Below are 15274 nucleotides of genomic sequence, written 5' to 3'. Positions count from 1 at the left end.
TGATTTTTTTTTATGTTAATGTTTATGTTTATGTTAACGTTCCCATTGTATAAGCATTGGTTGTGGTATATGCTTGCGGTGCTATTCAGCAGCAATGTTTCTCCAGCGAAATTACGCCATGATGAATTAAAAAAAAAAAAAACACATGTGTTGTTGTTGTTGTTGTTTCTTTGTTTTTTTCCTGCAGCAGTACAACCGTAATACTGTCACTTGGTAACAAAATGTTATTTAGAAATGGCATGGAGAAGAATAAATACGGGATCATTATCCTAGTTAAAAACATTGAGAATCCTCTAAAATTTTAAATTGTCTAATTGCCCAACTGACTCATTCTAGCATCAATTAACAGTGATCATAATCAGAAATATGTAAGTGGCTACCTGCAATGCTACTTTTCAACCAGATTTTGCCCTATTTGCTTATCACAATTGTGAGTAATTATAGAAACAACAGCTTCATCCATATTTCCGACAAATCGAGTGACGTAAAATACAATCCATTACTGTTTGTCAAGCAAGGTCGTGTAAATTCCAAGCTGTTGATTTTCATCCACGACGTGTTCTTTAGCACCTATAAGTTTAGAGAGTTAATTCCTCTTCAGGAGGAATCGATGAAAATAGATTAGCCGGCAGGACGATATCGGAAAGAACAAACAAGGTCGAGCAGTAGCCAGATGGTGAAGTATGAAGCACGCTTCCAACTTGTGATCACAAGGCATCGGTGTCAGAGGAGTAAAACATGGTTCATGCTGACCTGGAAAAAAGGTCGAGTCTAGAGGACTGGCGCCCTTTGTTTACAAGCTGGGATTGAGTGAAGAGCGCCCCCAGGATAGAAAACTAGGAATCATCTTTGATATTCACTGTTTGTTGATTGTGACACAGATGGCAAATTAAATTCTAACATACATACTAGATATTACGTCCTTTGTTCCACTGTGCCGACGAATTTCGAATGGTAATACAAATATCGTCTAACCATTTGAAGTGACATACATGCAAAACATTTTTATGATACAAATTTCTTATGATACAAACGCTGTCAATTTTATGGATATGGATATCATGGTATAGATCTATTTGGATTAGGAAAAGAAGTGGTCAGTAACATTTTGATTACATAATTGAATTATTGTGGGAAACAAGCCAGTAGTGGTCGCACATAATTTGTTATCGAAAATCCTACATTGTGGCTATTGTATGTGTAATGATAAAACACTAATAGTGGATCATTCATTTTAGACGTGATCAAATCTTCTAAAGGGAAGCATAAAAATAAAAATAAAAAGTTAAATGGACTTGCAGTTCTTGCACGCATATCCTTTCCTTCTCTTTTCTCTCTCCTTTCATTTTTGTTATAAATTGCTATTAAGAAGAAGTTTTGTGAAACACCAAATTTGTCCGTAAGGCCCCCATCTCACTAGGAAGGCGATCATGGCGACCTTGGCGATCTGTGACGATTTAACAAATCGTGGCGTGATCGCCGTCCGTCTCCATGTTTGGCCTCCGAGGCGAATACACTACGGTTTCTCTACACTCAACCTGCGCTGTAGGCGATAGTGCCACGATAATGCTACGACGTTGCCACGTTTTTGCCGCTTTTCCAAGCCGACTAGACGCACTGCTTCTGCGATCAAAGCGATCGTATTGCGATATTCGTACGCTTATAAAGACGTCGCTACAACAGTGATACGATCGGAGCGACAGTGATATACGTTTACGCCGGGCTCATGCTACGATCACAAGCGATCGGGGTATAAAATGTGTTTCATGATTGAATTTCTTCAGGCAGATGTCAGTGTCAAACCAACATGGATATGCAGAATATGGTTTTACCCTTATATCTTACCATTAGAACACACCAGTTAGAACCTATGATGTGAAATTGCACCATTAGTTAAGTCATCCATTCAATTAAAAGGGTGAAATGTGTATATAATCTTAAAGAACCGGCTTACGAGCAAATTACAAATCGTATCCTGATACAATGAGGCAATTTTATGAAGATAATTATATTTGAAAGATTACAACTTAATTTACTTTCATTGACTTGCAATGGTATATGACAAACAAACAATTTAATAAGCAGAGTAGATTCGTACTGAGCGTACGTGGAAAAATGAATTTTATACACTTTTCTCTACGTCCACCTCCCTGGTCTGTGCATCATTTTCTTTTGTTCATGGTTGGTTCCTGTTATACGTAATACTGTGAAGTGGTAATTTTCATAGGCGATGGGGGCCGCTTTCGATGCGCTTGAGTTACGCCTCACGCGTTGCTACCCCGTCACAGTTACGAATGTGGCACTTTTAATGCGCTCGTGAGGCGATTGTGATACGCTCTGAAACCACGGCGACCTTGCTACGGAAGTTTTGGACATGTTCAAAACTTCCGTAGCGAGGTCGCCGACCATGGCGATGGGGAGGGTCACCGCTCCTGAACCTCTCAAGATACGATGGAGAAGATTTAAAGCGATCAAGCCACGATCCGCCGCGTTTGATGATCGTAGCGGAATTGCCGTCTAGTGAGATGGGGGTATAACACGAAGAAAGTTTGTTGTCATGACCTGCGGTGCTTTCATGTTTTATCCACAATTTTCCCAATCAGATTTGGAACTGAGCTGATGCCGTTTCTTACCTAGTGTGGCTCCCAGACCGTCTTTTTTTTTTTTTTTTTTGGGGGGGGGGGTTCAGGATATAGACGCCCACTAACGACAAAAGAAGTAACAGGTTTAGCTGGATTGTCCTTTGCCTTCGGCAATGGGAAAGGCAGCGAACTTCGACGCCGCGGCGGAGGGCGCATTCTGTAAAAGAAGTATGGTCGGCAAAGGGTCTGGAAACCAGACTATTTCTTACCATGTGCTTGACATGTTGAGTCAGACGACAATCGACGAACGGAATACAGTAGACTAAGACATCCCAAGCACCTTCACTATTTTGCACAAAAGACATGAACTAAGATAATGATATCAATAGTAAAGCGGGGAATTTATGTAAATATAAATTCTGCGCTGATAGGCTTAAACAATAGTGAACAGTGACAATTGGGGATTTCCTGATTTCTAATGGTCAGTATAGGTGTAACAGTCAAATACCCGGTCTCCTAGTTTTACTGTTTTACGTGTCGAGATTTGTAGAAAAAGAATATCTTTATATCTGAGCAGGTTATGAGCATTATGAATGTACTGGAATATTTGAGTAGTAATAGATTTGTTATGATAATGACTATAACTAAGGTCTTGATTAATGAGTGCATTATGACATGTTGTACACAATCAGTAAGAACTTATTCACGATATTCGTTGGCGAATTGGAAGCCAGTGCAGATCTTTCAAAAGAGGGGTGATCCTTGATAATCTGGGTCTAGTTGACAGATCAGTCTAGCACAAGTGTTTTAGACTCGCTGCAGTCGCTCAACTTGAAAATTAATGAGTCCATTTTATATCATACCGTTACAATATAACTTATTGATAATGCTTACATGGGCGAGTATTTTCATGATATGCTTATCAACGTGTTTACTGATACGTCTATTATGATATTATGGTCTGACAATGTACATACATTAATTTTGTGGGGTGTGTTTCCATGTTCAGGTATGAGTCAAAGAACGCTCCCAAGATTTTTAGTATTTAAAGATAATTCTTATTTAATGGCAGAAACTTCCAAAATACCCCATTACAATTGATTTTAGATATCTGTCTAGATGTGCCAAAAGGTAGCAACTCAATGTCATTTAGCGCCTTTGTTTTGCAGCATCCTTTCAATTATGTCTAATTTTCACATCGTCCATGTTATGTAATTTGCTACTGAGCAAGCGCATTGGTGTAAAAGACAAAAACCTTGTGCGTGTTATGTGGATGTGTTATCTGCAAATCAATGGTAGGATTATCCACACAACTTAGGAATTTATGATAGGTATTTTTAATAAAATATCCCGTGTACAAAGTAACACTACAGAAGGGCCAAAACAGAAACACATATGAACTCCAGAGGGCACTGCGAAAAAATCATTAAAAAGTACCAAATTTCGATCTGTTGATGTCAATCTGAAAAAAAAAAAGAAAGTCCAAGAGTCCAAGAGTAAAATCTTACCAGTAAAACAGTGAAAGTTTTGATCAAAATCGAATACAAATTAGAAAAGTTATGAAATAATTGTGAAGTTTCGCTAATTTCTGGAAACATCCTCGTACAGTTAATATGAATACTAATATGCAAATGACTGAGCTGATGACATCATCTCACAACTTTCCATAAAAAAGGAACCAAAATGACGAAAGTTCAATGTTTCTGTCATCAAAGTTTAAAGCATGATGTTGTTCCTGGTTGAATAATTTCAGAACACCAACCAACACCAGGTGTGTGTGTTGGTTTTTTTTTTAAAGGTTTTAACGTTCCATCATAAGGGTGGTTCCTGCGAACTTTAACAGACGCAGCAAAGAATCACGAAAGAATTTTAACATATCTGTTCCAATCTGTATCATAATTTTTAATCAACACTTCAGTTTTCCTTTTTTCCGTTCAGCAGTCCTCACACTATCAGTAAACCAAGGTATTGGGGACGCAAAACTGTATAATGTATGATAATTGCCGTATGCATATATGCATGTGTCTTTAATTCACGGACTAGCCGAAAAACAGGCATTGGCTGAGCCCAGTACCGTCAGACCGTGACGAAGTACAATGAAATGAAAAGTTTTAATCCATTATTCTATTATCAACACAATGTCACAAAATTCAATCAAGAGTCGATATACGTCGAAGCAAAATTAATGTAGGCCCTATGACATCCAATGCATACATAAAGTAAACATGTAAAGCAATTTGATAAGTATACCTGGTCTTTTTTACGGAGTAGCTTCATCGGTGTTACCTCTGCTCTAACAGAGGGCCCTGTCAGTTACACCACTGACCCTAGCCAAACAAAAAGTCGCACCCCTTGATTTTACGTGAGGGCTCAAAAAGGTGAAATGGGTCAACCGTGTACATCCTGTGTTTTTCATATTTTCTGAAAGAGCTATCCTTCTTCTATACATTATCATAAGTTTGGGGTCAAAACATGAATGGGAAAGTGGGTTTTCAGCAGGAGTTTTTTTTTTCTACAACCGTATATTTTGGAGAGTTTAGTGTGATCAGGTATGTCTTGGAGGCCCCTTTTCATTTCTCGAAAATCCTTTGCACACTCTTCACTTTCAATTCTAATAACTTTTGAAAGGATAATGCCACTGCTTTGAAAGTTGACATTAATCACGGACAGAATTTGTTAATAGAGCATGCTCAATTTCAGCTCAATCTGATAATCCCTTCATTGTTGTTGCTCCTGTGGTATACATCCTGTTATTTGTCCCTTTTATGTGTCTCATACAGCATTCTCTGTAAATACCCCCCCCCCCCTCCCGAACAACATTCACTGTAGCACAGCGGTTGTTTTGTGTGAATGCAATGGTGCAGATGAGCCCATTGTCTAATGCTAAGTCGGGAGAGCTGAATGCTTGTTTTTCGACTATCCGTAGAATCGGTAGAAATGAAGCATGTTTTCATGCACATTTTGCATGCGTTATTCATATTTGACGCGTAAGGTCTCAATGAAAGAAGAAAATAATATGAATATTTGGGTTATGAACTTTGTTTTTTCGAAAACGTTAACGCTAAGAGTCTGAAAACTTCACTTAAAGTCACCATATGCGCGTGCAAATGAAAATTTGGTAGCACCACTGTTCATTGTTCTAACTTAGTCATACATAAACGATGAACATTAATTTGTACATCAAATGAAAGAAGAAAAGTTTATCGTTCCATTGATGTATATCTCATAAAGAAAATGTATGATTTCGATAGTAAAAAGTTTTTTTCTAGGACACGTATAAGACTCATGAAGCCTACATATGATTTGCATATACCAACTACAATATTTGCATTTGCTAACCCTCAAAAAAGTCTACATAGTGTTTAATTTGCCTCTTAAGAAAACAAATTGTAAAAACCACTCTTCCAGTTCTAATATATGCATATTATATATATATATATATATATATATATATATATATATATATATATATTCCTATCTCAGTAGTAATTTGCATAATTATGACTAAACATACTCACCACCAGAAAAACGCTTATCCCTCGAATCGTTAATTCCATTCTATGTACACAGATTTCAAATCAGTTTTCCCTGCTCGTTTGCAAAGAATTTTATAGAAAATGTGTCTCTAAAATTGACAATTTCTATGACTAGGCAGCCATTTTGTTTCTGCAAATTAGACGGTCAAGGTCGATGAATTTCGCTTGGGAACCGGATTTTTCGGATTCAGCATACTCAAATTAGGTAAAAGAGTCAGACCGGTTACCAACTTTTACTCAAAAATGCCTCTAACACCCTTTTGGAGAGCCTTTTTTCAGAAATCCCACTAGACTAACAAGGCAACGAGGATAAATTGCCTTGCCTATTAAATACCACCCGGTATGGGCAGAAGTGCTAGCTGTAGCGAGGGGACTCGAAAGCAATGATCATAGTGACTGACACGACGTGGTCTTACACACTCAACCACAACAGCCTCTTACACTTTGGTCTAAATCATTCACTTTAAAGCGTTTGTGATGCATGTATTCCGTTACTTATAATCATTCCATTACTTATAAGACAAGTTTCTTGTGATATGGCTTTAGACAGAAATAAAGAAATAAGATCATTATTTTGAACAGCCTGTGTTATCAGGTTCCCTTGATATGAATTCTAAAACAGACATACATAGATATGACGCCAGTGGACACCAAGGAAAACATAAAGTACACATAAAAATCAAGAAAGTATAAAATACACATTAAAATCATATCTTAAAATCCTATAGGCAATGAAATTCAGCCTGTAGTCACTTCTGACAAGAAGGTCTAGCCACCAGAGTGCATCAGCCAAGTTTTTATTCTTGACCACTTCTAAGGAGGCTTTAAAAAAAAAATAAAATCTTTACGAGAAGTGAAGTGGGTTTATTTACGTGCATAGGGTATTACTCTCCTACACCGACAACCGACGACTTTTAAGTATTCGCTTAAAAACCTGGCAAAGTAGAGCGCCATGGCAGAGGATATATTACTGTTCCTGGGCTAGGATTCGAACCGAAGACTTCTGCATGCACGCATTAAAGCCTGTGCGGTCTAATCATTATTCGCGTAGTATTAACCGCACAGTCACGGCAGCTCATGATAATACTGATGACAAAAGAGAAAGAGCGAGCTGCATGCACAGCAGAGCTAACCAATCTTTAGATGGAAAATGATGGTTAACAATATATCAAAGAAAACTGAAAAACTCATGTCATTTTTCGTCCAGATAGTTGTTTGATGCAGATGAGGCATTTACTCGCATCTTGATACTCGCTGGAATCGCATAGTCGAACATTTCTATATCTGTCGACAAACGTCGGTATAATAACTCCAACTGTTCTGTAGAAAGTTGCCCATAGTACTGGTCAAGGACAGAAGAGCTGCTACTATTTGTTGGATTCGTAGAATCAGGAAATCTGATATCTTCTAGAACGCCTAGTCTGTTGAGGATCACTCTAGAATCTTCCTGAAGCGTTTCAAAGTGACCGATGAAGTCATACCTAATATCACACGGTGCACAAAGGCGAAACATTTCTCTCCAGTGTTCTTCTTGTGGAAGATCAAGAGTGTTCCAAAAGCTGCCTACATAATCCACAAAATCACTGAAAGTTACTGTGTCACTGGTAATATCGGACGAATTTGATCTTGTATTTTGATTTTGATTGAATGACTTCTTATTTGTTGATCCAGATATCAGTGGCGTAAAGTACTTTTTGATCATTAGTTTTCTTTTACCTGAAGCGAACTGGAATTTATCTCGATACGCGGACAAGATACGGGCGAAAGGTTCTCGAACAAATAAAAACGTAGTATAGTTTCGTAGCCTTTTTGTAGCCCCTTCCACATCTAACTTGGGCAGTCTAAGTAATTGTTGATCAGCAAGTACGTGAACATTCTCTTGGCTGATGGCATCAGTTGAATTTATTACCCCGCTTAGAAACAGTAAAAGCCGCTTCCAACCAGTGCAACCAACTTTAGGGACATAGCAAAAAAGTGTCTTTAATTCGTCAAGCACGTATATGTGACCCATACGAGAAAGTGATTGTTTGCTGAGAATATCAGTCTCAAAAGCAGTGTTCGTATAACCAAGACGCGTGCACGTCTTACGTAGATGTGAAATTCGTTGATACTGGCGATCCAGGACGGAAGTGGACCGAGATATCTGCGTATAGATGAGAAACAACAATCACGGATGTTATTACGATGAATGCATTGACACAAGACATAATGCATAATGCATAATGGATTCCGCGTGGCTTTTAAGGAATTTTTATCTTCATGAATTTTCCTTTTTTTCTTGTCCTTTTCTTTTCTTTTCTTTTCTTTTTTTGTCGTTGGGGGTGGGGTGGGTAGGAGAGTCTTTCGGGCAATCCCCATCCCTTAAAATGTATGGCAATATTAAATCAGGAAACTTTCGACTACGCAGAATATCTTGATTTAATAGCTCTTCTAGCCAAACCCACAACAGAAAACCTGCGGGGCAGACCTTATTTTTGTTATGTGAGACTGTTGGTGGATATTACATCTATAATGCACATTAAATTGGTCATTCCCTTCCAGGCCCGCCTCACCCCTCTCTCCGTCTCCCAGTAAGTATGTGGTGTGGCAATAATATTGATTGAAAGGTGTGTGTGTGTGTGTGTGTGTGTGCGTGTGTGTGTGTGTGTGTGTTTATCGTTTACGGTCAGACACTGAAGCTTTTATGGAGGCAACGGTTGCGACCGTGCGTACAGTATCCAAACAGACAACCTACCGGTAAGTACAATGCATATTCTGGGACTTGTCTGACGTGTAACCTAAAAAAGAAAGGAACCAGTTACGACCGCTGTCCCAGTTGATTATGTAATTCTATATAGTATTGATTTTAACTGGTCTGAAAACAAGCATTCCTTATAAAGCTTTGTACATCTGAACAATCCCGGCTTTAGACTCATTTTCATTCATTCATTCATTCTTTATTTCTTTCCTTTATGAATTATTGTAATGTCTGCCGATATAATTCACACCCTTAGAAATTGGAACTCAGAAAGGCATACGTAAATATCTATTACTCTTTTTTTTTTTTAATCTGAGTTTGGTTTTGTCATTTATGTAACATTTCTATACAAAACCATTGTATGACACAAATTAACCAATAATGTACAATTTAACTTGGCGCACATTATAATGTACTTGTTGTTTGTTTGTTCATTTCCATCTGAGAAGATGGCTGGATAGCCAATATAAACCTGTGTTCTTATGGCTTTTGATTGTATCTGTCTCTTTTCTTTGTTATGCGTCCAACATAATATATCTCAACTGCAGATTGGCCAAACACCAAAGAATAAGCGAAAAACATTTACACAAACGTGACTTGTATCACAAAATATAAATTAAGTAGTGTCAGTTATCTTGATTCAAAAAGTGACCCTCGTTATATGTTGGATGACGTAAGTGAATGAAACTATAACAAGTTTAAATATATTGCAATTGAACTCAGAAGGAGGCAATCCTTAAACTGGTATATAAATAAACTGATACCTCATTTGAAGATCTTTCCTCTTTAGTCCGTTCATCCCAGTCTCCGTTCATCCCAACACGTAATGCAAACCTCACCACATTATGATTGTAGGAAACTGCAAATCAAACATCAAAACGTAAAAGTAACTCGGGGCATTTTTGGCATAAAGAAAGTGAAATTCATCATTCGCTTTCCATCCACCTAATCCCAAAAGCAGTAACAAACGCATCAATAAGACAGTGCTATATACAGAACAGAGAATATTTTTGTCCTTATATTGTGTTTGGACAAATTGCATGAGCAATGACAACTAAAATGTACCGAAGTATTGTGCTCAACATTCCGTTTTCATCAGTTTGAAATGCTGAAAAAAAAAAACTTCCCCATTAAAGTCGTTATTTTGCATCTTTTGTCGCCGACATGCACAGAGTAGGCCTAATTACAGTATAAATCACAGGCAAAAAGTGTCTTGCACTAGATTATAGTTGTTTGCCGCGTCACAGTTCTAAAGCAGACTTTAGCCTGAGACAAACAAAAATACACATAACACAAAATAGGCAAAGTGGTATATTCATTACATGGTAGAAGAAATCATTTGGCTGTCACTGGTTCTTCTATATTTTCAATTTCTCTTTCATAATGAGGAATATGAAGTTTTGAGTTAACATGTATATAGGTACGTATAGATTACGCCGATGTCATGGGAGGATCGAGCTCAAGATCCGAAGGCCTACTCTAGAACATTTTGCATACACTTTTCTTAATTTCTTCTTAACTCGTTGACCTCCCTCTTGTGACACATCGAGTGTTGTGCTGTAAATTCTCCCATGAAACTCTCTCCTGTGTATTGTGGTGTATGTAGTGATTATTGATATTTGTTTCTTTGGCTCTCGTCAGCTTTAGATTGAGTGATAAACGATAATTAAGGATGCCGATTATTATATATTTAAATCGCAGTCAGATACGTTACTCTTTTGAGACTCTTAAGGGAAGATCAAAGTAATGCCGCAAAACAGTGTGATTTAATGGGTTAAACAAAGTCAACTTCACGCATACATGGAATCATGACTTATTCATTGACTCTCTTGTTACAACTATGATCCGAAGCCATGGAAACCTAAACTATTAGATGAGCTAATATCAGATACGTTACTTTAAACTTTGCTTCATTTAGAAAAACAGGTATGCTGTAGATAAAGACAAGGCTCCGGTACTTTTGACTACTTAAAGGACAAGTCCACCTTCATGTTCATGTGGATTGAGTGTGAATGCAATTATATTAGTATAACACATAGTGAAAGTTTGGGAAAATCCGACAATCCGTTCAAAAGTTATGATTTTTTTAAAGTACTCGATATATGTGCAACCACTTTTTGATGAGAAGACTACTATGATGTCACATGCGTAGAACGATATAAGGAAAATAAAGAGAGAACTTCACAAAACTTTACCTTTTTGAATAAAGTGCACATTTCTTAGACTTATCACTGACGAATGTTAAGGGTAATATTATTCCCCCTGCCTTCTGAAAGGGAGATGTCGAGTGTTCTTTTGTTATGCGAGAAAAGTGAAAATATGTTGAATTTTCTTTATACTTTCTTCGTTGTACACATGTGACATCACAAGCTATAGTAGTCTTCTCATCCAGCCTTGACTGAGCAGAAATGTCGAAAATTTTCGAACTTTTGAACGGATCGTCCGATTTTCCTCAAACTCTCACTGAATAATGTTCAATTAATATTGCTACATTAACTCAACCCACATGTCTATGAAGGCGAACTTGTCCTCTATCAAGACCATTCAGATCCTTTATTCGCTGAATTAAAAGCACTCAAGGTAAATGACATTATCTTTTTTTTTTTCAGAACTCACTCTTTATGTTTCGCTTACATAATGGTCAGTTGCCATCTTCCTTCTTCTCACTATTTCAATTAAACAAGAACATACATACTTATCCCACAAGACAATCTGATAAATTTCATTTATGTAATCCTGAAACATGTCGATTGCCCTGAAATCTGTCAGACACACCGGGACCCGATGTTTGGAATTCTCTTCCGTCTGAAATTCGAAGTTTAAAGTCCAGACATTGTACTCTTTTGGGAAAGCTGTAAAAACAATGTTGCTCTCGGGATATCAGTAACTTCGTTGTCATTGTTAGTGTATAATACAAGAAATTATTTCGTAGAAATTTCGCCACATTTCATTTATTACGTAAGCATGTAACCAACCGTGAACTCGAAACTTCACCTGTACCTCGGTAAGAAATATTTTGTCATACCTTACGGATCAGTGATCCAGGTGAACTAACTCTGTGTAAGCTTTAAGTGAAATCAGACAGACCTCTCCTTTGCCTTTCAACTTTCTACTATCCTATCTTTACGCAAGTCATCCCTCCCTCTTATCTTTTTATGTGTATTATGTTCGAGGGCTGCACGCAAATCTTAAGCTGTAGCCCTATACATTATTCATTGTATAGTCAAGGAGCTAATTCCTCTAAGGGGCTTAAAGGGACTGTACAGTATTGGTTGAGGTGGGGATTCATGTTTTGAACATTCCTAAGTGAGATAATAAAAAGCCTCTTATGAAATATGACAGAGCATGTAATTTTAAGAAGGATTCAACGTTTATTTGATGAAAATTGGTTTTCAAATGGCTGAGATACCCCAAAAAAGTGCTAATAATAAAAGGCGACATGCCACAACTTTATTAGTCTTTTGTTTCACCTTGTTTTTGGATATCTCACCCATTTCAAAACCGATTTTCATCGAATAAACTTTTGATACCCCTTAGAACTGCATGCTCTTTGACATCTCATAGAGTGGTTTCTGAATATCTCGCAAAACGTTAAAAGCTAAATCCTCACCTCGACCAGAACTGTACACACCCTTTAAAGGTTATAGGGCTTAAAGGGCTATAGTAACTGATCAGTGGGAATCAGTAGGAATGCTGGGGGATGATTGCTCCAATTCTTGTGGGATTCATTTAAGAGTACATTATAATTATATCTGTTGTTGTGTTAAAATTATTTGCTTCAGAATGGTCTCATATTCCCGTTAACGATCGCCCCGACACTGTACAGGCATGCTAACTTGGAAACACTGAACTGCACATTACTTGAATATGAGACCATTCTGAAGCAAAATGGTTTTCACAAAACAATAGATATATAATGTACTCTTAAATGAATCCCACAAGGATTGGAACAATCATCCCCCAGCATTCCCACTGATCAGTTACTAGCCATCCCCTTTAAAGAAATTCGTTCAACCCACCCCGCAGAAAAGTTTTGACTGCACAGGGTGGTAGATTGGACCTCCAGGAACACCCCAGGTAGTATGTGGTTCCAAATTGTGGTATCAATAAAATTTTACAGGCCACTTCAGGGCCGCGGAACGTTTTTCAGTATGGGGGGCTGCGGGACCGGGGGGGGGGGGGGGCGGTGGCAAGGTCAAGACCCCCCCCCCCTCCCCCCCCCCCCCCCCCCCCGATCAGACGGGAAGAATCTAAGGGCGGAATCTTTGGGAATTGAAATTCATGAGTGTTGTGATTTTTTCCGATTTTTTTTTTTTGACGAACCAAAAGTGTGGGGGGGCTGCAGCCCCCCCCCCCCCAGCCCCCCCCCCCCCCCGCTTCCGCGGCCCCTGCACTTTTCATTACGATTAGTTGGCACAAACGCTCGTTGGTCGTAAAGGAGTCTGCACATGCCGAGACTACTACACGCACCACTGGCACTTGCAGGAAGCTACAACACTCGGGCCTACGGGACGCACAGTGCCAGCGGTGCGTATGTATATATATATATATATATATATATATATATATATATACATATTATATAATAGTCTTGGCGCAGTCTCCTTTAGACCAAGCAAGGGTTTGTGCCTGCAAACTAACTTTTCATGCCAAGTGGTAGGTGATGTTGGTCGCTGTTATTTTAAAGTATAGATTGTTCTGAAGCAGATAAGTGAATTGAACAGAAAGTATCTTTCGAAAAGAGATAGAAGCTTGAAATTTGGCACCAGTTTTGCGAATGTGTCATATTTTTTTTTCAAAAAAAAAATCAAGATGGCGGTCATTAATCGAGGTTGTCGTTAAAGGCATTATTTACCATTAGTACAGGTGACACAAAAGCTCAGCTTTAGTGCTTCAAATTGGTTCAAACATGTGAGTTAGGGAAAGAAACAACTAATGTAAAACTTGAATCAGTATAATTAATGCTAAATATTGTTAGATATACAAAATATATCTAACAAAAATGTCTCTAGACTAAACTGTCAACAGTTATGGTTTATTTAGCAAAATGGTGATATCTCCGTATGTTTCAGGCTTTATTACAAATTTTGTACATAGTAGGATGTTTTGTGATACAACTAACCTAGACATAAATCAAGTGCGATATCTCGAACATTTTTAAACTCACTTCTCCAAATGGTAAACAATACCTTTAGTGTGTTGCGTTAAATCTCAACTTATGATTTGATATTCTTTTTTTATGTTGCTGTCTATTCATATGTTTTCATACATCCGAACTTGTCCCCTTCCTTTTTTTTTTTGTGGGGGTGTGGGCTCATTATTTCCAGTGTTTTGGTAAGGCCCGATCTTTAATGAAAAAAAAAAATATGCTTCTGTATAAGACATGCTTTTTTTTTTTACATGTTCTCGTCATACGTCTTATAGTCGACAGTTTGCACCAGCACAAGACGTAAAATAAGACGTCATATTCTGACGTCTTATTCACGTCATATTTGTCTTATAGTCGACAGTTTGCACCAGCACAAGACGTAAAATAAGACGTCATTATGACGTCTTTACGACCAGAATTTTGCATTCACACCGGTAAAAATCACTTCATATTCACGTCTTGCTTTGGTCGTGTTGCCGTCATATTCACGTCATATATTATATACGTCTTTTTGACGACACTTTGAACCAGCGCAAGACGTAAAATAATTATTTGACGTCTTTTTTACGTCTTTTGTTACATTCCTATGAACAGAAAAAAAAAACCCGAATGATAAGTGTCACATGTCATATACGTCTAATTTCATATCGCACTCCTTACCAAGATCTAGTGCACAAGCAATGATGATGTAATGTTAGCCTATTGAATATCTAAATGACCTATCCTACACACCCTAGGACTCTAGATTCTATGTCTATGTCCTATTTCTACCTACAATCACAATGCAACACATGGTTTATATACCCACGAAAAATTGTAAAGCTTGAAGGCATGGTTACTGAAGTAGATTCCGTTCTTATCAGGCCAGCTGAAATATGAAAATATTTCCTGAAACACAAGTTGAAGTTTGAATAATGAATATCACAATAAAGTATACAATTTTTACACATTTAAGTTTGAAGTCAATATAGTAGTAGTCTTGGCGCGCGCAGACTCCTTTACTACCAACAAGCGTTTGTGCCAACTAATGAAAAGTGGCCTGTAAAATTTTATTGATACCACAATTTGGAACCACATACTACCCAGGGGTGTTCCAGAGGATCCAACCGACCACCCCATGCAGTCAAACCTTTTCTGCGGGATGGGTTGAACGAAGTCATTTTTCTGGGTCCCTGCTCCTTGACTATACCGTGTGTCTCTCTCTCTCAAAAAAAAAAAAAAAAAAAAACCCAAAAAAAAACCCAAAAAAACCCCCCACAAAATGTATTTG

The 15274-nt window shown here is 37.9% G+C and overlaps 1 protein-coding gene across 1 annotated transcript; it reads right to left on the bottom strand.

Moving 5' to 3' along the window:
- Positions 1 to 7310: 7310 nt before the first annotated feature.
- On the bottom strand, positions 7311 to 8129 carry LOC140245301 (carbohydrate sulfotransferase 11-like). Its single transcript, XM_072324886.1, has one exon. The coding sequence runs from the start codon at positions 8127 to 8129 to the stop codon at positions 7311 to 7313; it is 819 nt and encodes a 272-aa protein (XP_072180987.1).
- Between the last annotated feature and the right edge of the window lie 7145 nt (positions 8130 to 15274).

The sequence above is a fragment of the Diadema setosum genome, chromosome 22 (assembly GCF_964275005.1).
Source record: "Diadema setosum chromosome 22, eeDiaSeto1, whole genome shotgun sequence".
NCBI classification, from domain to species: Eukaryota; Metazoa; Echinodermata; class Echinoidea; order Diadematoida; family Diadematidae; genus Diadema; species Diadema setosum.
Note: the sequence above shows the minus strand (reverse complement) of the source record. Positions and strands in the feature narration are given on the sequence as shown.